The sequence below is a fragment of the Bubalus kerabau genome, chromosome 1, assembly GCF_029407905.1.
Source record: "Bubalus kerabau isolate K-KA32 ecotype Philippines breed swamp buffalo chromosome 1, PCC_UOA_SB_1v2, whole genome shotgun sequence".
In the NCBI taxonomy this organism is placed as follows: Eukaryota; Metazoa; Chordata; class Mammalia; order Artiodactyla; family Bovidae; genus Bubalus; species Bubalus kerabau.
The window spans coordinates 116466780-116491309 of record NC_073624.1 but is presented as its reverse complement, the minus strand read 5'-3'; the positions used below and the strand labels follow the sequence as shown (position 1 = coordinate 116491309).

At 41.5% G+C, this 24530-nt stretch overlaps 1 protein-coding gene and 1 pseudogene across 4 annotated transcripts in view; both read right to left on the bottom strand.

Moving 5' to 3' along the window:
* Positions 1-24530, bottom strand: part of BBS10 (Bardet-Biedl syndrome 10) — a 92296-nt gene that overhangs the window by 67125 nt on the left and 641 nt on the right. Inside the window, exons 1-2 of one of the 4 annotated variants that reach the window (XM_055587385.1) lie at positions 24245-24502; positions 22712-23659 (exon numbers count right to left, since the gene is read on the bottom strand). In XM_055587385.1, coding sequence (XP_055443360.1) covers positions 22712-23659; positions 24245-24429 — 1133 coding nt within the window. In that variant the 5' untranslated portion in view covers positions 24430-24502. Of the gene's footprint in view, positions 1-17773; positions 23660-24198; positions 24503-24530 lie in introns of those variants that run through there. The other 3 variants (XM_055587382.1, XM_055587383.1, XM_055587384.1) reach the window with 3 other exon arrangements.
* LOC129642521 (uncharacterized) lies at positions 13756-13852 on the bottom strand (annotated as a pseudogene).

Genomic DNA, 24530 nt, shown 5'->3' with positions numbered 1-24530 from the left:
TCACTCTCCCGGGTTAGAAACTATCCACAGTTCCCCAGGATTCCTGATCTTTCTCTACCCATTGTTCTAGGGCTATCATTACAGAGTAGGAATTGGTGTCATAGGGAATAAAATGTAACTGTGGAGAAAAGAGAAAAAGGATAGAGGGAGGGAGAAAATGAAAAGTTCACAGGTTGTGAGGAGTCATCTTTGTGGGGCATCAGATGTCTTGTTCGGGCTTCCCTGGTGGCTCAGAGGTTAAAGTGTCTGCCTGCAATGTGGGAGACCTGGGTTCGATCCCTGGGTCGGGAAGATCCCCTGGAGAAGCAAATGGCAACCCACTCCAGTATTCTTGCCTGGAGAATCCCATGGATGGAGGAGCCTGGTAGGCTACAGTCCACGGGGTCGCAAAGAGTCAGACACGACTGAGCAAGCGACTTAACATTAACATTAGATGTCTTGTTCAAGTGTGTGCAAGGTAGACCTGTGGGCCAAACCCGTCTGTTATTACAACACAATTTTATTAGAACACAGCCACATCCATCATTTACACATTGGCCATGGCTGCTTTTATGCAACAACTGAAGAGCTGAGTAGCTGTGACAAAGACTATCTGGCTCTTTATAGAAAAAGTCTGCCAACCCCTAGTCTACCTACACCTGCAATATATGACAGGTTTTAGACCTCAAGGAATGAAGAAAGGGATATTTTAAAAAGAGATGCTAAGGATAACCAATTGGATGACTCTGTGGACAGTCTTTGAAAGATTCCAGCAAAACTCTGAATGGCCTTTAACACTGGTGAGCCACAAGACAGTCCGCATTAAAACGACTTTGTGTACTGACTCTTTGGAATCTTTATTTACAGTGTTAATATCTCTCCTGAAATTTCTCCTCACCTTTCCAGGTCTACTTTATTCGTTTAAATTCCTCCCTTCAGACTTCTACTCAACCTCTGCCTCCTTTAATAAGCTTTCTCTGTCCCTCACTGAACACAGTAAGTTTACCTCACATGCCAATAGCTGCGTTTACTCAATGCTTCCCCAACTCAACCCTTATACAGTGTACCCCTGTGTATTTCTGGCTAATCTTTTCCTATTAAATCAATAGCTTACGGAAGTCAAGGACTGTGTCTCATGTATCTTTTTATTCCTTACAAGTTCTGGAAAAGGGACTTGAATAAAATTGTTGATAAATGTATTATAAATAGTGAAATCATGAAATAGATTTTCCAACTTCCCAGTCCTACAGAAATGCTATGAGCAAATATTTTAACACCTTATTGTCTGGATCATTTAAAAGTTTTAACTGGATTTATTATGTGAAATTCCCAGTCTGTAATGAGAACATGAGAGTGACTGGGCTATGAGGGACACCTCATTGATTCTTACGCTTGAGTTGGTGTTCCTGTGCTCCTTAATTCCTACCTAAACACTGCCTCTTGAAGCCACCTGCTCAAAGATGGTGGCGGTGGGGGTGGGTGGTCTTCTTAGAGAGGAGGATGGCCCTGTGGTCACATGTGTGGTGGTGGTGGTTTAGTCGCTTAGTCGTGTCTGACTCTTGTGACCCCGTGGACTGTAGCCCACCAAGCTCCTCTGTCCATGGGATTTTCCAGGCAAGAATACTGGAGTGGGTTGCCATTTCCTTCTCCAGGGAATCTTCCTGACCCAGGAATCGAACCCAGGTCTCCTGCACTGCAGGCAGATTCTTTGCCAACTGAGCTATGAGGGAAGCCCCACGTGTGTGGTAGCCTGGTCTGCTGTTCTAGTTTTCTATTTTAGGACACACATTTCCTATAGCTGGGCTTCCCCACTGGCTCAGAGGGTAAAGAACCCACCTGCAATGCAGGAGACACAGGAGACATGGGTTCGATTCCTGGGTCAGGAAAATACCCTGGAGGTGGAAATGGCAACCCACTCCAGTATTCTTGCTTGGAGAATCCCAAGGACAGAGGAGTTTGGCGGGCTACCATCCATGGGGTCACAAAGGTCAGGCATGACTGAAGTGTCTGGGTACACACACATTCTCTTATAGCTGTTCTGTATATTTCTTTTTCATTTAAAAACATTTTTATTGAAAACATATGTATAAAAATGCACATATAATAAATGTATTGCTCAGTGACTATCACATTGAAAACCTGTACAATCAGCTCCCAGATCAAGAAACAGAATATTTGTTGTTGTTTAGTTGCTAAGTCATGCCCAACTCTATGACCCCACTGACTGTAGCCCGCCAGGCTCCTCTGCCCATGGGATTCTCCAGGCAAGAATACTGGAGTGGGTTGCATTTCCTTCTCCAGGGGATCTTCGTGATTCAGGGGTTGAACTCATGCAGGTGGATGCTTTAACTTTGGGCCACCTTGGAGGCCCATAACTACCTAACATTTTCAAAACAAGCAGCAGCTTATGAGTAACTACCACCAACTATTATTACATGATTTTAAAGTTTTGTTGGGACAATCAATACCCTACCCTAAAAAATTAGCAGGTTCAACTATTCATTTATATCGATGCTCCAGATCACTTAAATGTGGAATCTAAAATATGACAAAAATTAACCTATCTAAAATAGAAACAGAATCATGGCCATAAAGGACAGACTAGCAGTTGCCAAGGGTTGGGGTTAGGAGACGGATGGAGTGGGAGGCTGGGGTTAGCAGATACAATCTTTTTATATATAGAATGGACAAACTGGGTCCTACTTATAGCACGGAGAACTATATTCAATATCCTGTGATAAACCATAACGGAAAAGAATATTAAAATAGAATATCTATATATATATATAACTGAATCACTTTCTTGTACAGTATTAAGTAACACCACACTGTAAATCAACTATACTTCAATTAAAAAAGAAAGGAAGAAAAGAATGTAATCCATCCCAAGAAATGCACATCATGCTCTCTTTCAGCTGTTGCCACAACTCCTCTCCAAGGGGACCGCTGTAGTGACTTGTAACAGCCTTGACTGACTCTGGCAGGTTCTGCACTTTATACAAAGGGAATCACACCAGGTGCATTTTGGTAGCTGGCTTCTTTTGTTTGTGATTCACTCCCAGTGCTGTGTGCATGTTGTAGGCTGTTCCTTCCACTGTTTTTCAATGAATAAATCAATTGTGATATATTTATACAGTGGAGTACTACCCATTTCATTTTCATTAAAAATATTTGACATTAGAAATCGCAAGGGCTTAGCTGTTGAAAGTGAAGTCCAGTGCTGCAATGAACACAGTGTTATTCTCAAATCTTAAATTTCATAACGGCCTCAGTGTCTTCCATTAAGTAAAATACTATGGGTACTATCTCAGCTTCTGAGCCATATCTGAGCCTGCTTTGCTTCATATCTGCTATTGGTTTTGTAACAAAATAATAGTCTCCTAAATTTCACTGTTAAGTATCATTATTGATCTTGGAACTCTATTCATACAGCAACATTTTTTCAGAATAAAATTAGAGCAAACAAAAATATCAGCATTTATATTCAAGTAACTTGATTTATTATCTCTGAAATTCTTCTTACCTTCACACTTCACACACTTATGAAAACATGTTACTTTTAATGACAAAGTGTAAGTGCACTGTATTTCATTTACTTTGATATGTGTTCAAGTCTCCTTCCATCAACACACATACACACACACCCACCCCCTCACTCTTCACTGACTGCAAGATTTTAGCCACAGCACCGCTCAGTAGGTTAAACTTCATTATGACAGTCTTCTCTTGATATTGCAGGAATTAATACTGCTTGGAAGAAATCCAAAACCTATATTATAGGAAAATTCAGAATGTCATGGTATCCTTCAATAAAAGTGCTTGCAGAAAAACATATTTTTTAAAACTCAGGTTATGAAGGTACAATATAGTTTACATACAGTAAACCATAAATTTGCTATAATATTATTATATTTACAATAAACCATATGTAAATTCACATAAACTTTACGCTCTTTAGTCTACAGTTCTGAGGTCCAACAAACGTGTATAACTGTGTAACCAGCACCACAATCAAGATACAGAACCTCCCACCATCCCCAATGTCCCCTTGTGCCTCTTTGTACTCAGCTCCTACCCCTGACTCTACCTCCTGGTCACCATCTCCTGGAGCCAGCTCAAACTCATGTCCATTGAGTCCGTGATGCCATCCAACCAACTCATCCTTTGTCATCCCCTTCTCCTCCTGCCTTCAATCTTTTCCATCATCAGGGTCTTTCCACTGAGTCGGCTCTTCACATCAGGTGGCCAAATACTAGAGCTTCAGCTTTAGCATCCATCCTTCCAGTGAATATTCCAGATTGATTTCCTTTAGAATTGACTGGTTTTATGTCCTTGAAGTCCAAGGGACTTCTAGTGTCCTCCAGCACCACAGTTTGAACGCATCAGTTCTTCGACACTCAGTCTTTTGCACTGTCTAGCTCTCACATCCGTACATGACTACTGGAAAAACCATAGTTTTGATTAACCTTACCTTTGTTGGCAAAATAATGTCAGTGCTTGTTTTGCTGTCGCGGTTTATGGGCTTCCCTGATAGCTCAGTTGGAAAAGAATCCACCTGCAATGCAGGAGACCCCAGTTCAATTCCTGGGTCAGGAAGATCCTCTAGAGAAGGGATAGGCTACCCACTCCTGTATTCTTGTGCTTCCCTTGTGGCTCAGCTGGTAAAGAATCCACCTGCAATGTGGGAGACCTAGGTTCGATCCCTAGGTTGGGAAGATCCCCTGGAGAAGGGAAAGGCTACACATTCCAGGATTCTAGCCTGGAGAATTCCATGACTATACAGTCCATGGGGTAGCAGAGAGTTGGACACGATTGAGAGACTCACTTTACTTTCTCGGTTTATCATTACTTTTCTTCCAAGGAGCAAGTGTCTCATAAGAGTATATAAAATGTATCAGTTCAGTTCACTCGCTCAGTCGTATCCGACTCTTTGTGACCCTATGGACTGCGGCATGCCAGGCTTCCCTGTCCATCACCAACTCCCAGAGCTTGCTCAAATTCATGTCCATTGCGTTGGTGATGCCATCTAACCATCTCATCCACTGTCGTCCCCTTCTCCTCCTGCCTTCAATCTTTCCCAGCATCAGGTCTTTTCAAATGAGTCAGCTCTTCGCATCAGGTGGATCAAGTATTGGAGCTTCAGCTTCAGCATCAGTCCTTCCAATGAATATTCAGGACTGATTTCCTTTAGGATTGACTGGTTGGATCTCCTTGCAGTCAAGGGACTCTCAAGAGTGTTCTCCAAAACCACAGTTCAAAAGCATCAATTCTTCGGTGCTCAGCTTTCTTTATGGTCTAGCTTTCACATCCATACATGACTACTGGAAAAACCATAGCCTTGACTAGACGGACCTTTGTTGGCAAAGTAATGTCTCTGCTTTTTAATGTACTGTCTAGGTTGGTCAACACTTGTCTTCCAAGGAGCAAGTGTCTTTTAATTTCATGGCTGCAGTCACCATCTGCAGTGATTTGGAGCCCAAGAAAATAAAGTCTGGCACTTTTTCCACTGTTTCCCCATCTATTTGCCATGAACTTATGGGACCAGATGCGATGATCTTAGTTTTTTGAATGTTGAGTTTTAAACCAGGCTTTTTACTCTCCTCTTTTACTTTCATCAAGAAGCTCTTTAGTTCCTCTTCTCTTTCTGCCATAAGGGTGGTGTCATCTGCATATCTGAGGTTATTGATATTTCTCCCGGAAATCATGATTCCAGCTTGTGCTTCATCCAGCCCGGCATTTTGCATGATGTGCACTGCTGTAAGTTAAATAAACAAGGTGACAATATACAGCCTTGACATACTCCTATCCCAATTTGGAACCAGTCTGTTGTTCCATGTCCATTTCTAACTGTTGCTTCTTGACTTGCATACACTTTCTCAGGAGGCAGAAAAGGTGGTCTGGTATTCTCATCTCTTTCAGAATTTTCCACAGTTTGTTGTAATCCACACAGTTAAAGGCTTTGGTGTAGCCAATAAAGCAGAAATAGATATTTTTCTGGAACTCTCTTGCTTTTTTGATAATCCAACGGATGTTGGCCATTTGATCTCTGGTTCCTCTGCCTTTTCTAAATCCAGCTTGAACATCTGGAAGTTCACGGTTCACATACTGTTGAAGCCTGGCTTGGAGAATTTTTAGTATTACTTTACTAGCGTGTGAGATGACAGCAATTGTGTGGCAGTCTGAGCTTTCTTTGGGATTGGAATGGAAACTGACCTTTTCCAGTCCTGTAGCCACTGCTGAGTTTTCCAAATTTGCTGGCATGCTGAGTGCAGCACTTTCACAGCAGCATCTCTTAGGATTTGAAATAGCTCAATGGAATTCCATCACCTCCTTTGTTCATAGTGATGCTTCCTAAGGCCCACTTGACTTCACATTCCAGGATGTCTGGCTCTAGGTCAGTGATCCCACCATCATGGTTATCTGGGTTAACTAAACAAGATCTTTTTTGTATAGTTCTTCTGTGTATTCTTGCCACCTCTTCTTAATATCTTCTGCTTCTGTTAGGTCCATACCATTTCTGTCCTTTCTTGTGCCCATCTTTGCATGAAATGTTCCCTTGGTATCTCTAATTTTCTTGAAGAGATCGCTAGTCTTTCTGATCTAAAATGTATACCAATCTCATAAAAGTATATAAAGTGTTTTTCTCCCCTCTTTTTTTCAGACACAGATAAGCAGAATAGAGGCTGGCTGCTTGGTACACTGCACTTCCCCCACACCAGCCACACTGTCTCCTCCAGTGCCTGCCCTCTCCACGCTTCCACCTGCTAATCTTACCACATCACCCCTTTACCTAGAACCCTCTTCTCTTTCTTCTGTACCTGGTCAACTCCTACTCATCCTTTGATCTCAGCTTCAACATTATTTCTTCAGAGAAGTCTTTCCTATCTAGTTCCAAGCCCTCTACATTGCATTGTGCACATGTGAAGCAGTGATTTTATATCTATGTTTTATTTGATCAACATTTATCTTCACAGTAAACTCTGAGTTCATGAGGGCAGGGACTAGGTTTTGCTCGTGATCATATCCTGAGGATACAGCATAGTAGTAAACAGTCAGTAAAGCCTGAGTAAATGAATACACAGCTTGAAACCAGCACTGTTCTAGATGTTCAGTTTTGATTCGTTCAAGGGTGCATTAAGATCAGTAGTAGGACTTTTGTTTTACTATGTGATGCTCTTAAGTCAAAAATTCTTTGACTTTCCTCCCTTCAAAGGATGGAGCCTAAATCCCTTCCCACCAAACATAAGCTGACTCAGTGGCTTACTTAAAATGGATAGCATGCAGCAGAAGTGCCAGTATCATGCAAGGCACTGCACTTCCGCCCTGTTCTCTCTGGGGTCACTCCCTCTGGGGGAAGCCAGCTGCCATGTCATTCAGACACATTAGCAGCCCTGCGGAGAGGTCCACACAGTGAGGATGTGAGGCTCCTGCCAACAGCCACGTCAGTGAGTGGAGCCAGTCTTCAGATGACTGTAGCCCTGGCCAACATCTTCATGGCAACCTCATGAAAGACCCTGAGCCAGAACCATGCAGCTAACCCACTTCCAGATGCCTGACCCAAAGCAGCTGTGTGAGAGAATAAATGTTTGCTATTTTGAGTTACTACATTTGAGGATAATATTGTTGTTACACAACAATAGATAACTGAAAGAACCGAAGCTGGAAGTAAAGTACAGCAAGTTTAAGTAGTTTGTTTAAGGTCATGTAACTAGTAAGTGGCAGATCCAAACACAGGTGGTGGGACTCTAAAGCCCTTGACCTCTCTACCATGCCATGCTGCCTCCTAAAGATGCTCACTATGGCGATTACAAAATCGTTTGACTGTGTGAGTATAAAATCTTTGCAGACTGGTTCATGTTACAGTTTCAGGAGGTTGCTTTCTGGGTTTCCAAAGAAGCTGCTGACTTGAAGAATTTCTGAGAGAGTGGTGGTAAAAAAGCAATTCTAATGAAGAAGTGTACTGTTCCATTTAAAGAATTTCTGTGAAGACATTTCATTGGGATAGACTGAAGCAAGTTTGTCATAAATCAGAAAAGAGGTAACTTTAAAGTAACTTTTTTCTTTAGTTCATTATTATGCTATAATAAAATAGTTTTCAGGACTTCCCTGGTGGTCCAGTGGTTAAGAATCCACCTGCCAGGGCAGGGGACATGGGTCTGATCCCTGGTCTGGGAAGATTCCACATGACACAGAGCAACTATGCGTTTGAGCCACAACTACTCAAGCCCATGTGCCTAGAGCCTGTTCACAGCAAGAGAAGCCACAGCACTGAGAAGCCCACAAACTGCAACTAGAGAGCAGCCCCCACTCCCAGTAACTGGAGAAAGCCAGCACAGCAAGGAAGACTGAGCCCAGACTAAATAAATATATCAAACAAAAATAAGATAAAATAGTTTTCAGAGTGTCAACAGATTGTTCAATTTTAAAATACATTCAATATACTTATATGGTCAATATTATTTATATATATCTTTAATATAGTTGTATATATTCAAATGTTTATATTTAGTATTTATGAGGGAATTACTGAAAGGCAGTATTTCTCAGAGGTTTCTTAGTTACCATTCCAAAGGCCAGAATCTTGGAGTCGGCAAAGATTTCTTCAACAGGACACAAAAGGCACCAGTCCTAACAACACAACCTTGATTGGCCATTGTAAGCTATCTCCATGCATGGTGTTCAGGCTAAGCTGATAAAACTTCTTACCTTCATCCTAGCACTCTCAGATCAGATCAGATCAGTCGCTCAGTCGTGTCTGACTCTGTGACCTCATGAATCACAGCACGCCAGGCCTCCCTGTCCATCACTAACTCCCAGAGTTCACTGAGACTCACATCCATTGAGTCAGTGATGCCATCCAGCCATCTCATCCTCTGTCATCCCCTTCTCCTCCTGCCCCAATCCCTCCCAGCATCAGAATCTTTTCCAATGAGTCAACTCTTCGCATGAGGTGGCCAAAGTACTGGAGTTTCAGCTTTAGCATCATTCCTAGCACTCTGGAATGATGCAATTTCCCTTCTCCTACTGTTCCTTCCATTTTTGTAGTCAAACTCTGGTCCTTTCATCCAGTCACTCCACTAAGCATTATCATAAGTTCCCTCATCAGGAGTATTAGACTCTTCGCACTTAAAAGCAGAGGAGTCTCCTGGCACCCCAAAGCAGGAATATTGCTGGGTCCCAGCAAGCTACGGACTTGTGAACTGGAAAGCTCTCTCTCCACCTCTTGTCTATGATTCCAACTTCATGTCTGTGAGTAGGTTTAATGGAAGAATCTCTATTCAGTGGCAAAGAACATGCAACACTTTGGTTCCCCAAATAATTTTGTTTTTTCAGAATCTTAGTTAACCGTGGAAATAGAAAAAAATCTAATAACATCAAGTAACAGCAACTTGGGTCTCTTTGGATAAATTAACTGATTCTGGTGATTGCTTTTAGACCTGATTACCAAAACCTTAGTCTCCTGACAAGTTCACACACCTTCTTCCCAAGGACAGCTTAGCTGTTTGTGATGTGGAGCCACTGGCCTTTCCATTTCTCTTTGTGGGCCTACTTCGTGACTGGTGGGATGAGTAGAGCCTGGGGAGAGAGTTCAGCCAGTGATCATACAAGCCCTGAAACACAGGAGGTCATGGTAAGGATACGAAGTACTTTCAATCGGTCTTTGCTGCTACTTCATCTGACACTGGCAACAAAACACTGGTGATGTCTGTGGCAGGAAATGGGTTTTAGGAGATTGAATAAATCACTCCCCCACACTGGGATGTACACACGGGGGTCAGGTTGAAGGAGACAGAAACCGCAGAGTAACTCCCTCTGATGTTTATACTGGACCCGAGGGCCTAACATGCTATGTGGAGCAGGCAGGTGAATGCTCCACCTCTGAGTCAGACACATGGACCCAGGCATGGTTCCTAGCAGGGCCTCTGCAGGTGAAGCTGACCCTGCTTCCTTTCTCTTAACCAAGGGAAAGAAAGGGAGTGCTCAGACAGGCACCCGCACTTCCTCCACCCAAGTTCACCAATCTGGCAAGTCCGTTCGCCTCCCTGGAGGGGCAGTGAGTGAGACAAGAAGCTAAGAGAAATCTCAGCCAAGGTAAAAAATAACTCATATATTCATAAATGAATATGAATGCATTTGTATTTGATTTTATAAGCAGCACAATGAAAAATATGCCTGGTAAGTGATTCATAGGATTAGCTGGTTTAGGCAGAATCACCTAAAGGACAACGTGAAGGAAAGTGGGAAGAGAATGGGCCATGAGCGCAAGAGGAAAAGAAAACAAATGATCACATGTAGTGCACACGCAGGTGGTCAACAGGCATGTGGGAATTTGCTCAGCATTGCTAATTACCAGAGAAATGCAAGTCAAAACCACAGACAAAACTATCACCTCACACTGGTCGGAACGGCCATCATTCAAACGTCTACACATAACAAATGCTGCAGAGGACGTGGAGAAAAGGGAACCCTCCTACACTGCTCGTGGGAATGTAAGTTGGCGCAGCCACTATGGAAAATAGTATGGAGGTTCCTCAGAAAACAAAAAAAACAGAGTTTCTATATGATCCAGCAATCCCACCCCTCAGCAATTTTGTCCAGAAATTTTTCCTGGACAAAAATTTAAAAAGATACACACACACACCTATGTTCACAGAACGACTATTCACAATAGCCATGAAAAGCACCAAAATGTCCAGCAACAGATGAGTGGATAAAGACATGAAACACACACACAATGGAATACTGCTGCTGCTACTGCTGCTAAGTTGCTTCAGTCGTGTCCGACTCTGCGACCCCGTAGACGGCAGCCCACCTACTACTTGGCTATAAAAAAGGATGAAATAATTCTCTTTGCAGAAACATGGATGAACCCAGAGATTATCACACTAAGTAAAGTAAGAGAGAGCAAGACAAATATCATATGATATCACTTACATGTGAAATCTAAACTGTGACGCTGGTGGCCAGTGGTTGAGACAGCACTTTCACTACCCAGCGCCTGAGGGTCACAGAACACAATATTCAAACTGCCCCAATTTTGTCTTCACTACACAGTTCATTTTGTTTCTTCAGATATATACATATATATGTGTATATATATATGATCTCCTATTTCACTTCTCAAAAGGGTTAGAATAAAATATTGCAAATAACACAAATATATAAATTGACCTCCCCCCCCAAAGTGAAAGTGAAAGGTGCTCACTTGTATCCAACTCTTTGTGACCCCATGGACTATACAGTCCATGGAATTCTCCAGGCCAGAATACTGGAGTGGGTAGCCTTTCCCTTCTCCAGGGAATCTTCCCAACCTAGGGATTGAACCCAGTTCTCCTGCACTGCAGGCAGATTCTTTACCAGTTGAGCCATAAGGGAAGCCCAAGAATACCAGAGTGGGTAGCCTATCCTTTCTCCAGAGGATCTTCTTGACCCAGGAATCAAACCGGGGTCTTCTGCAATGCAGGCAGATTCTTTACCAATTGAGCTATCAAGGAAGGCTTTTCCCCTCTAAATAACCAACAAAGTCTTCTCAAGGAGCACATCAGATAATGCCCTTATTAAGTTATGCACAGGTTATCATTTGCGAATGTTCTTGTAGGCATTCCTATCCTGGAGGATTGTGTAAGAAACCCTGATTATTAAGACTAGGTATACTGCAAGTTAATGTAAATTTTAAGACATATAATACAAATTAGAATCCAGTACAGGAGTTTAGTAAGTACAAAATGGTATGTAAATTGTGACAGAAACACAGGTAAAGTCCCAAGAAGTTTTACATAAATGTACTTCTGGAATATGTATTAAGATTGTATATACTATGGGGTCCCCTTTTTTAAAAAAAAACAGACATTTCTGTTGCTGCAGTAAGGATTTCCCTAGAGTGGGGGACAGAATGGAAACCACTCTGAATTCACAGAGTATACCCAATTACTAACTAGATATATTTAATCTGGGCATGAGAACCTTGATTGCTATAATCATTCGTGAGGCTTTCACCCAGACATTTGTCTATAATAAGGTCAGGCATTGCTGCCTGGTGATTTTACTTGGAGCTAAATACAAACATCCAAAGGAGTAGTTGTAAGTGACAGAGACTAAAAAATTATGTGTATTTACTACACTGTTAAAGCGAGAGTGTTAAGTCACTCAGTTGTGTCTGACTCTTTGCAACTCCATGGACTGTAGCCCGCCAGGTTCCTCTGTCCATGGAATTCTCCAGGCAAATGGATTGCCATGCCCTTCTCTAGGGGATCTTCCCGACTCAGGGGTTGAACCCAGGTCTCCTGCATTGCAGGAAGATTCTTTACTGTCTTAGCCACCAGAGAAGCCCTTACTATACTGTTAACCTAAGCATAAATGTGATTCAACCACAACATGTCATCAATCCATAGGCTACAGGGAGGCCTTCTGCATAGACTTTGAATAAAATTTCCTACTGAGAGCTGCTCTTTAAAATGAACAAATGACTGTTTAGAACAGAGACATGCTAAGTCACCTGGAGGAAACAGAATGGCTTCCAGGATGGTAGAACATTGCAGTGATTTAGTATTTTAAGAAAAAACTGGGTGCGTCGGTTTAAGTAGTGTTAGACACAAAAATGGAGTCATTGAGGCAAATCCAAATGTCGGTTGGATCTCTGGGATTGAAAGGTTGTTGATGAATCACGCGAATACACCGGGATTCTTGGCCCCCGGAGGAGAAGAATTCAATCCGGGGCCAGAGACGAGGCTTGATCGCTCAGAGCTTTTGTGTAATAAAGTTTTATTAAAGTATAAAGGAGATAGAGAAAGCTTCTGACATAGGCATCAGAAGGGGGCAGAAAAAGTACCCCCCTGCTAGTCTTCAACTGGATGTTATATAGTCACTAGCAGTCTGTTAATGAAAGAAGCGAATGTCTTAAAATTCAGAATGGCACCAAATGGTTTATCCTGGGCCATAAAATGATTAACTTGAATCTTAAAGAAGGGCAGACCACCATACAAATAGTTTCATTTACATAGATTAGGGGAACAATATCTGAGTATAACATACTGGTTTGTCAAGTAGGTTCTGGGCCAAGAGGCGGAACCGACTTGGAGACAGAGTTTGGGGTAAAGGCATAGTACATTAGCATTGCTTAAGACAAACATTTCCATAAGAAAAAGGCATTGGTTATCTCTAGGCTCAAGAATAGCTAACTTCAGGTGAAACCAGGTGTCATTATGGCAACACAGAATTTTAAGAGAAACCTCTCTTTAAATTTGTATAGAGAAGGAAAAAAATATTGCTAGTTTGTTTCCTCCTGCCGCTTAAGAGAGATAAAAATGTCTGACACTTGCAGGCTATTTCCTCCATTTGGAGACCCCTGGCCTTCCTGCCTGTTACCCTCTCAGGATCACCGCCCAGGAGGAGGGAGACTTAGTCAGTCTTTCCATTGGTCCATTTGTCTTCATTCATTCACTCATGCATTCATTCAGTGAACTTAGTAGAGTGCCTACTTGGCTAAGCAGTATCCTATGTGCTGGATATAGGGAAGTGAAAAAGTCCACATTCTCACGAAGTTTATTCTAGTGCGGAAAGCAGTCATTGTGGAAAAATAAACACACACACTAATAACATTAGATGTGTGCTTCAAAAAGAGCTTACCAAGGTAGGAAGGTCATGGAGAAGGAATATGTTTAGATTGAAAAGTCAAGAAAGGTATCTCTTAAGGAGGTGACAAGAAAGCAGAGATACCTGAATAAAGTGAGGAAGTGAGCCATATGAAGATCAGAGGGAAAGAGGTGTTTTGTTTTTTTTAATATGGAACTCTTCACGTCATCCTTGCACAGGGGCCATGCTAATCTTCTCTGTATCGTTTTAATTTTAGTATATGTGCTGCCAAAGTGAGCTCAGAGGGAGAGTTTTGTGCATTAGAACAGCAAATGGAAAACCTGGAGGCTGAGACGGCTTGTGCGTTCAAGGGAGAGAAGGAACACCGGTTTGGGTGCTCATTAGTGCTGCCTGCTAAGAGTTCTCTCCTCTTCCAGGAACAAGGTGGGACGGAGCCACCTGGTTCTTCTGTGCATGGGTTAGCACCGTGCGACTAATTCTGGACAGTGAGTCATGAGCAGAAATGCCATGTGCCACTTCTGAATACAGCCAATGAAAGACCCTTTAGATCTCTTTTCTCTCTGTGGCATGATGACTGGTAAAGTTAAAGACAGCAACTGCTCCATCAGCCCCGATCTAGGAGTGAGGGAGAAAATCATGTGGGGTCAGAGCTCCTAGCTGACCTTTAATAGCTATGTGAGGACATTACTATGCACTGTGTCAAGCCTCTTGAGATCTGGAGTTCTTTGTTACCTCAGTATGGCATAACTTGTCCTGACTGACAGTGTAACCGGTGGGGAGAAAGCTGGAGGGAGAGTGGTAGGGGGTAAGATTTAAGGATAAGCAGGAGATAGAACATGGACAGCCTTGTAGACTATGAAAAATCTGGATTTCATTCCGTGTGAAGGAAAAACCTCTGGAAGACTGAGCAGAGGGATAATACGACAGGATTTGCATCTTAAAAAGAATCATTTAGTCATGTAGGGAAGCCCTTGTTCATGAGAGATACATACTGAGGTATTTAGAGATACAACTTGCTTTCAGATGGTTCAGTAAAGTGTGTGTGTATGCACACACTCATGCATGAACAAAGGGTTAAATGGTAATTGGTGAATTCTGATGTAGGGTTTGTGTGTGTTGTGCTCTTTTCTCAACTTTTTTTGTGGAGTTAAATTTTTTTTACATAAAAAGTTGGGGGTAGGGAAATCAGTCCAGGATAAAATGCAAGGTCCAGAAGCAAGACCATTAGGAAGCTATGGCTGGTGAGATGAAGTGACTGGCGGCTGGAAAGGCAATCCTGAGAAATGGGCGGATTTGAAACTACTTCATTTGTGGGGCAGTGGGATTTGCTGGTTGGCTGCAGGATGCAAAGGTAAGACTGGAGTCAAAACAGCTCCAGGTTTTTGTTCTGACTGAGTGGGAGACTGGTGATGCCACTAACTGGGGTGGGACAGCAGGTTTAGAGAACTGAAACAGTCATCCTGTTCTGGACACGTTAAGGGTAAGCATCCATGTGGAGACTGGGTTGGGAGGTGGATAAATGAGTTGGTAGGTGACAGAAGAGGTTGGCTGGAAATACAAAATTTGGAATCATCAGCATGTGGTGGCACCCAAGTTACAGAACTAAATAGAAACCCACAGAAAGCAAGTGTAGGTGAAGACTGAGCACTGGGGAACTGGAGCATAACTGGCTGGGAGGGGGCTCATGCGGTTAATTTGATTTCTCTTGTTCTCATTCCATGCTTGCTGAGCAACCACCTGATTATTACTTGACTTCCCACATATAGGTCCGACTGGTCAGATGGACTTGGAATGATCTCGTTCCTGGGACAGTTCTTATTGTAAATAAATTGGTCACACTCACAAGTGTGGTTAGATTCAGTCCCAAAGACAGAGCCATTCTCGGCAGCCTGACAAAATCTGATGGTGAGTCTACATAAGGAGCCAGACACAGCACTGGAAATTTTCTGAGGAAATGAATACCACACTGCTTGCTGGTACTTCTTTGGCTCAGAGTAACCTCCTGAGGAAGAATGTTTCCAGAATTGTTGCAAAAACCGTTACCCAGTTATGGCTAAGAAAATATTCCCTTTTTGACTGTATCTTTTTTTTTTGCTGTAAAAGCACTGATCCATTAGTGTGTATCTCACATTGTTTCTCTTCTGTCATGATCTTGCATTTCCTTAGGTCAGGATCCTTATTTTAGCTATTTAAGGGGCATTCTATATGTGTGTGCCCTAAATTTATTTTTTAAAATTTTATTTCATGTCAATAAGTAGCATTCAAATGGCTCAAAAATCAAAATGCCATAAGGTATACACTGAGAAACCACCTCTTCCCTATGCATGTCTGTCACTGTCCCTAATCCATTTAGTTTGTGGATCCATCTAGATTTGTATGTGTGCTTAGTCACTCAGGTATGACCTAAATCAAATCCCTTATGATTATACTGTGGAAGTGAGACATAGATTTAAGGGCCTAGATCTGATAGATAGAGTGCCTGATGAACTATGGAATGAGGTTCGTGACACTGTACAGGAGACAGGGATCAAGACCATCCCCATGGAAAAGAAATGTACAAAAGCAAAATGGCTGTCTGGGGAGGCCTTACAAATAGCTGTGAAGAGAAGCGAAAAGCAAAGGAGAAAAGGAAAGATATAAACATCTGAATGCACAGTTCCAAAGAATAGCAAGAAGAGATAAGAAAGCCTTCTTCAGCAATCAATGCAAAGAAATAGAGGAAAACAACAGAATGGGAAAGACTAGAGATCTCTTCAAGAAAACCAGAGATACCAAAGGAACATTTCATGCAAAGATGGGCTCGATACAGGACAGAAATGGGATGGACCTAACAGAAGCCGAAGATATTAAGAAGAGATGGCAAGAATACACAGAAGAACTGTACAAAAAAGATCTTCAAGACCCAGATAATCACGATGGTGTGACCACTGACCTAGAGCCAGACATCCTGGAATGTGAAGTCAAGTGGGCCTTAGAAAGCATCACTAGGAACAAAGCTAGTGGAGGTGATGGAATTCCAGTTGAGCTATTCCAAATCCTGAAAGATGATGCTGTGAAAGTACTGCACTCAATATGCAAATTTGGAAAACTCAGCAGTGGCCACAGGACTGGAAAAGGGCAGTTTTCATTCCAATCCCAAAGAATGGCAATGCCAAAGAATGCTCAAACTACCACACATTTGCACTCATCTCACACGCCAGTAAAGTAATGCTCAAAATTCTCCAAGCCAGGCTTCAGCAATATGTGAACTGTGCACTTCCTGATGTTCAAGCTGGTTTTAGAAAAGGCAGAGGAACCAGAGATCAAATTGCCAACATCCACTGGATCATGGAAAAAGCAAGAGAGTTCCAGAAAGCATCTATTTCTGCTTTATTGACTATGCCAAAGCCTTTGACTATGAGGATCACAATAAACTGTGGAAAATTCTGAAAGAGATGGGAATACCAGACCACCTGACCTGCCTCTTGAGAAATTTGTATGCAGGTCAGGAAGCAACAGTTAGAACTGGACATGGAACAACAGACTGGTTCCGAATAGAAAAAGGAGTTCGTCAAGGCTGTATATTGTCACCCTGTTTATTTAACTTACATGCAGAGTACATCATGAGAAACGCTGGACTGGAAGAAACACAAGCTGGAATCAAGATTGCCGGGAGAAATATCAATGACCTCAAATATGCAGATGACACCACCCTTATGGCAGAAAGTGAAGAGGAACTCAAAAGCCTCTTGATGAAAGTGAAAGTGGAGAGTGAAAAAGTTGGCTTAAAGCTCAACATTCAGAAAACGAAGATCATGGCATCTGGATCCATCACTTCATGGGAAATAGATGGGGAAACAGTGGAAAGAGTGTCAGACTTTATTTTTCTGGGCTCCAAAATCACTACAGATGGTGACTGCAGCCATGAAATTAAAAGACACTTACTCCTTGGAAGGAAAGTTATGACCAACCTAGATAGCATATTCAAAAGCAGAGACATTACTTTGCCAACAAAGGTCCATCTAGTCAAGGCTATGGTTTTTCCTGTGGTCATGTATGGATGTGAGAGTTGGACTGTGAAGAAGGCTGAGCACCGAAGAATTGATGCTTTTGAACTGTGGTGTTGGAGAAGACTCTTGAGAGTCCCTTGGACTGCAAGGAGATCCACCCAGTCCATTGTGAAGGAGATCAGCCCTGGGATTTCTTTGGAAGGAATGATGCTAAAGCTGAAACTCCAGTACTTTGGCCACCTCATGTGAAGAGTTGACTCATTGGAAAAGACTCTGATGCTGGGAGGGATTGGGGGCAAGAGGAGAAGGGGACGACAGAGGATGAGATGGCTGGATGGCATCACTGACTCGATGGACGTGAGTCTGAGTGAACTCCGGGAGTTGGTGATGGACAGGGAGGCCTGGCGTGCTGTGATTCATGGGGTCGTAAAGAGTCGGACACGACTGAGCGACTGATCTGATCTGATCTTAGTCACTCAGTTGTGTCCAACTCTTTGCTACCCCAAAGACTGTAGCCTGCCTGGCTCCTTGGCCCATGGAATTCTCCAGGCAAGAATACTGGAGTGGGTAGCCATTCCTTTCTCAAGGTATTTTCCCGACCCAGATATCAAACCTGGGTCTCCTGTATTGCAGGCAGATTCTTTACCGTGTGAGCCAGGAGGGTTGGTACCAATCTCTTGCTATTTACAAAGCTCAATCCTAGCCCCACTCCCCCCAAAACTAGAGTTTTTCTTTTCCCTGCTTTGCTGTGATGATGGGAAAAACATATTCTATTACTTTTGTAAGGGAATGAGTAATTTCTGATAAAAGTTCAGGCTCAAATTGAACTCTTCCCTGTCCGTTTTAGTCTAAAACATGGATATCATAACACTTTCAGTGTAACATGGTTAAACAACTCTTTGGCTAAAGCAATTGAAGGATGTTCAACTATTTAATGCCTATTGTTTTGGGAATAAAAATGGATTGTGCTGGCCCAATGAGAAAAAATAAGGGGTTCATAAAAGTTATTTGGGAAAATGTGTTTGTGGAAGGTAGACTGACATATAACTACAGAAAACAATAATAAAAACCTCAGTTGAGAAGTTTTTCTCTCCCATGGTATAGCAGATTCTGTTTTCCAAAGATAGCTGCCTCAGCATATCTCATCCCACATGCTCTTCCTATAAGGTGACATCGACATTTCCCACTGAGTGGTGGGGCCTGTGTTCTCTCCCCTTGAATTTCAGCTGACCCTTATGGCTGCCTGAACCGACAGAATACAGTGAAATGTGTCCAGCTAAATCCAGGCAGCTCTCAGAACCGTGAGAGGCAATGATACAGTGATTCAAATCAAGTAAAATTTGAATAAAATTTTTGAATGAATAAAAATATTCATCATGCAGCAATAAAAACAGGAACATGGTCTTGATTTTAATCATCTTTACATTTTCTTTGGTCTTCTTTAATTTTTATTCAGATTTTACTTTAGTTTTATCTATTTTTGTTGCAGGTCACCTCAAACCCTTTGTGGAAGTGGGTTTAAGTATAACGTAACCACATTTTTTGAAATGCTCTTTTATCTAACTCAGTAATGCGAACTCCCTAGTGTTATTCTGCAAAGGACAAGGATGACCCATGAAAGCTTTATCACCATTTTTGAGGATGTTTTTAATGAAAAGAAAAAAGATTGCTTTGTATAGACCTGTTCTACATTTTCTGCTTCTTTCCCCTGCAAACAGATTCTTTTCCATGAAAGTTTGATAGAAATAATTAGGGCCTCATCTATGAGGACCAGAGCTCCCTAACAGACATTTATTGGCTACTACTATGTGGCAGATATTAGATTAGGTACCAAACACAAACATTCCCAGCTTACAAAGGGGCTCCTGGACCAGTGACTATTTATAGCTATAAACGCCTACCAAATGCAAGGCATGGGCATGCATGTTTTTGAATGCCTTCACTGATGGAGAAGTATTTAAAACAACAGCAGCAAAATAAAGCAAAGTTATCAAGAGACCTGACAGGCAATTTAAAAAAGTGAATGAAAAAAATGATACAATAATTTTACAGTACATCTATATATCTATGGATTTAGTAGAAGAAAGAGAAATAATACATTCTCTCCATAATCACAGAAGTGAAACAGTGTTATCACATATGACATAAGATGTCCAGAGTGGCTTGGCTCAGACGGTAGGCTGAGATGGTAAAGAATCTTCCTGCAATGCAGACCTGGTTCGATCCCTGGGTCAGGAAGATCCCCTGGAGAAGGGAACAGCTACTCATTCCATTATTCTTGCCTGGAGAATTCCATGGGCAAAGGAGCCTGGCAGGCTACAATCCATGGGGTCTCAAAGAGTCAGACACAACTGAGCAACTAACACTTTCACTTGCATATAACATAAACCTTACAAAAATAAAATTTTACTTAATATAAAAGATTTGCAATGATGGAACATTAGATCTTTGTGTGTCGTCCTGTGCCAGGCTCATGCTGATCTTATGGTTCACATTTTAGTGTGTGTGCCGCCCAACTGAGCATGTGACATTACCGTCTTTTAATATACTGTCAGTCATTGCTTTTTCAAGTTTAACTGTAATGAAATTTTAAAAATTGGTTTTCCTCAATTTAATTTCAGTCCAACTGGTGTCACTACCCACTACACATTAACCTTTAAGGAAAAGCGCCTGAAGGTAGGAACCATATCTGTTTGTTTACCACAGCATATTCAGCATCTGGCACACAGCAAGCACTCAAAAGAATTTGTTGAATTAGTAAACAGGAAATACATAATTAGAACAGATTAAAGAAAACAGTTTTATTCAACAAGCCCTTCTGAATCCTCGGTATGAACTTAGTACTGGCTGGGGTGTTACAGAGAACTACCAAAAGTAGAAGATATTGCCCTTATTCACAGCTAGAATCACAATATTTTTTTTGCATTTATAAACCTTTAAAATATAAACATTAAAAAATTCATATTAGACATAAATATAGCAGTCTCTCGGTATCCAAGGGGGATTGGTTCCAGAACACACCCCCAGCCCCGCCTCCCAGCAGACACTAAAATCTGTGGATGTTCAAGTCTGTTATAAAAAATGGCACAGCATTTGCATATAAGCAATGCACATAGTCTTTGTACTTTAAATCATCTCTAGATTACTTATAATCCCTAATACAATGTAAATACTATGTAAATAGTTGCCAGTGCACCCGGCAAATTAAAGTTATGTTTTTGGGAACTGTCTGTAAATTTTTTCCCTGAATATTTTCAATCCACAGTTGATTGAATCCATTGATGTCCAACCCACAGATCAGAGAGCCAACTGTAACCCTCAAATTATGTTACTACTGAACTATGGCTATGCATAAAATACAAGAAAGCCTAACAGATACATGAACTATCTTGCAAGCTCTTAGAGAACAGGAGAAAATGATAGTATGATTTTCATATTCTTTTTGGAATTATTTCAACTAAAGAAATGAAAATAAATGCAATCCACAAAATCCTATTTATGGTAACATATTCAATGGTGCATGAATGGTGAAAAAATCTATCCAGGCTCTAAGTAAGGGGACAATTAAAGTAAAAAATAATTTTACTTATATACTGTTTGAGAAAAAAGAATGATACTTTTGCTACAGAAATTGAGTAGGGAAAATAAATCATTTTCAATAAGGAAATAATATTTTATGAACTAAAGTAGGATGGCATTTGGAGACTTCATCTAAATCTGAGATTATTCTATTAACTAACTATAGAAAGGCAAGGCAGAAGGGAAGAAGAGTGAAAAAAGATACAGAAAAGTAAAAGGGAACTATGAGAAAACACTTTCCCTCCAAACCACAGACTAATTCAAGAGCTGAGACACAGGGACACTGGGGGAAAAAAGATCCACTTACTCAGATGTTGGCTTCACTCATCCAGGCTTCCTCCTCAGAACTGTTCCATAATGAATGCAGTCTACAATATTCATATCTGAACATCTGGTGGCCTCATGTACTTCTAAAGACTTTAAAGTTCTGCTGTTTTCCTAACTAGGTTGAATTAACTTGAAAATCAGTGGTCACATGACTGCCTTGCTTTATGGCTTGAGTTGGATTAAAACTCTGGTTAATAAAAAGCTTTCCATTTTATAGTTCCTCTTCTGAATCTTGATCATAAACTTCCTGAGGCTGTCTCTTAATATTGATTACTAAGTCAACAGTCAAAATGTTTGTCAAGCACTGAAGAACTGAAGTTAGTAACTGGTATTTACCAGCAACTGATTCCAAACCTGTTTGGTTGCTTATCATGGGTTGATTGGTTTGCAGTGCCTGGAGAGCTCTTACATATACTTGTGGAAAGCTGTAATTTCCTTTCTTAGACTTATACAAGATTTTGGGAACGCCTAAAATTGCATTAGCTATTATCCTACTAACCATGGTTTGTTCTGATTGCTGGCATTTTTTGGCATAGTTGAGAAGATAGTAATGCAATAAGATCTCAAAATTACCACCCACAGGCAAAACACAACCAGCTGGTATAGATGAGGAACAGTAACTTTGGCAAGTACACATCTCTAGTGACTTATATCTCAGTGGTAAAATGCTGTCCTTTCCAGCAAGTTTTGTAACCTGTAAATTTTCATAAGATATTTCCCTTCTGGTATTTTCTGTTTTTGAGTTAGCAGAATTACTCTCAATAAAGGGTTCATGGTCATCCATTATCCTCCCTTTGTTTGGGGATGAACATCTCAATGTTTCATCTGTCTGGTATGAATCTGTTACTGCCACTTTTGGTGTTGAACACAATACATTTTGCTCTAATTTGACGCTTGGAACTATCAAATCTGAACATACTTTTAAATTCGTTTGAGTTTTTGCCAGTTCACCTTTGTTCTTTACAACAGTGTCCTGATACGACCTTTGTACTGAGCTGTTAACAATTTTTGGTAACTCATTACTTTCTCTACTATTCTTATATATACAAGGACCTGAGGTACAACTTTGGTCACTGGTTTGTGTCACATAATTTAGATCAAGGTCTTTAAATACTTGCCGAAGCATTTTAAACGCTCCATGTAAAGCATTCTCATGTTGTTCAACAAGCCCCTGCACCGGTCCACAAAGAGCTATACAATGTGGTGTGAATGAACAGGTGCTCATCAAGCCAAGATGAACATACCTTTTGGATCTAAGGATGAGGGGTTTACAGAATTTCGCCAAAGCAGTGTGAGAGAGTTCATACTGAGAAGAGGCCTCTGGTAGTACAAAGGTAGCAAGACCAATGACTCTCTGGATAAGAGAAAGTTCTTCAGATGATAAACACTCCACCACAGATATGCCATTCAGTCCTGCACAATAAATTACTAAGTCTGGTTGTTTCACAGTAGATAGGAGTAATTTTACATTCTGATTCTGTAAATGTTTCACTATTGCTTTTGTTCTTTCTGTAATCCAAAACTGAGATGTCTGAAACTGTGCTTCTGAATTTAGAATAAACTCTGATCCAGAAATTGAAAAAAGAGGCTGAATGGTTTCTGTTACTATCACTATTCTTATGTCACCATCTGCTGGACAGTACACAGAAAAGTCTCTCTGAAGCACAAGCCCAGCTATGATCCTGGAATCCGAAACAGGAAGGCCGGTGACACCAACTTTCAACTCAACAAAACAGTCATCCACTATCTCCAGTACTTCTTCAAACCTACTTTCACAAGCTGTACACTTGAAAACATAGTCACACATCAACTGAGATATCAAGTTTTGATTATTTCTTCCCACTCTTCCACAGAAGTATGCTCCTAAGAGCATCTCTAAAGAGTTCCTACACAATGTTCTTTCTTCAGTGCGTGAAGAAAAGATGGACAAGAAGTGTCTACTTAAGTAATGATCCATAACATAGTCTAATATCTGTGTCTGAAATGTTAGAAGAGCTTGGGAAATAAATTTCCACTGACAGCAATTTTTCCAATGCCTTCCACAGGTTTGAATATTTTCAAAAAGGAAAGAATCCTTTTCCTTGTCTGTGATCTCACGAAGTCCTCTGAGTAAATGGCAAAGAAAGATAATAAATGTTTTAGCACCATCTCCTGTTTTTCTTAGATGACTGGAAACACAGGCCACCATCACCCTGCACAAGAAAGAAAGAAAGCAACTCAGATTTTCAGAGGGCTGCCTTTCCACATCTGAATCAAGTTGAAAGCATGCTTTTACATCTATAAAATGAGAATACTATCTCCTTGATGTACTTAGTTTGTTTTTTCCCTTTTAAAATTTACTTAAATATAGGCTGAATGGTTTCTGTTACTTAAAAGGGAAAAACAATAGAACCACCATTGTGCTATTTAAAGATTCTAGGGTTGGGTCGAGCTGGAAGGAAAGGAGAAATGCTCTTTTCAGTTGTGGAATGTTCCCTAGGACAGTGCTCTAACTCTGAGCGTACACTGGTCTCATCCAAGGTCAGTTTTCTTCAGAAATAGCTCCCGAGAAGTCCTGACCTCTTTACCATCTTCCGGGTTATTGGACCTCTAGCTCCTACTAGCAGAATGGCTGGGCTTTTTCTGCTGGGCTAGAGGGAGAAGGTCAGTTTTCCCAAAGAGCAAAACCTTACGGACAAGAAGTCCAGAGAGATGAAGTGAGGTGTCCATCTGGAGTGTGGGACGTGAGTACCTAATTAGAGGATGCTCTAAAGGGCTGGAGCATGCGTCCCGGGTACCTGGCTACGGGATGCTCTAAATGTAGCGCCTTCAACAGGCAGCCTCCATCCCGGCTGAGCAGCACCTCGCCAGTGGGCTTGGTACACAGAACTTGCCGCCCTTCCGGCCCCAGGCAACCGCTCACGATGGTTTCTAGCACTTCCGCCACATGCAACGCCACCGTCACAGACCCCGCAGCGGCCATAGCCCTTCAGGTTCCAGCGGCCTACGCACGCCGCTTACAGAAAACCAGGATTGCCTGGAAGGAATAGAGCGCGGGTACCGCCGGAAGCGGAAGGGGCGGGT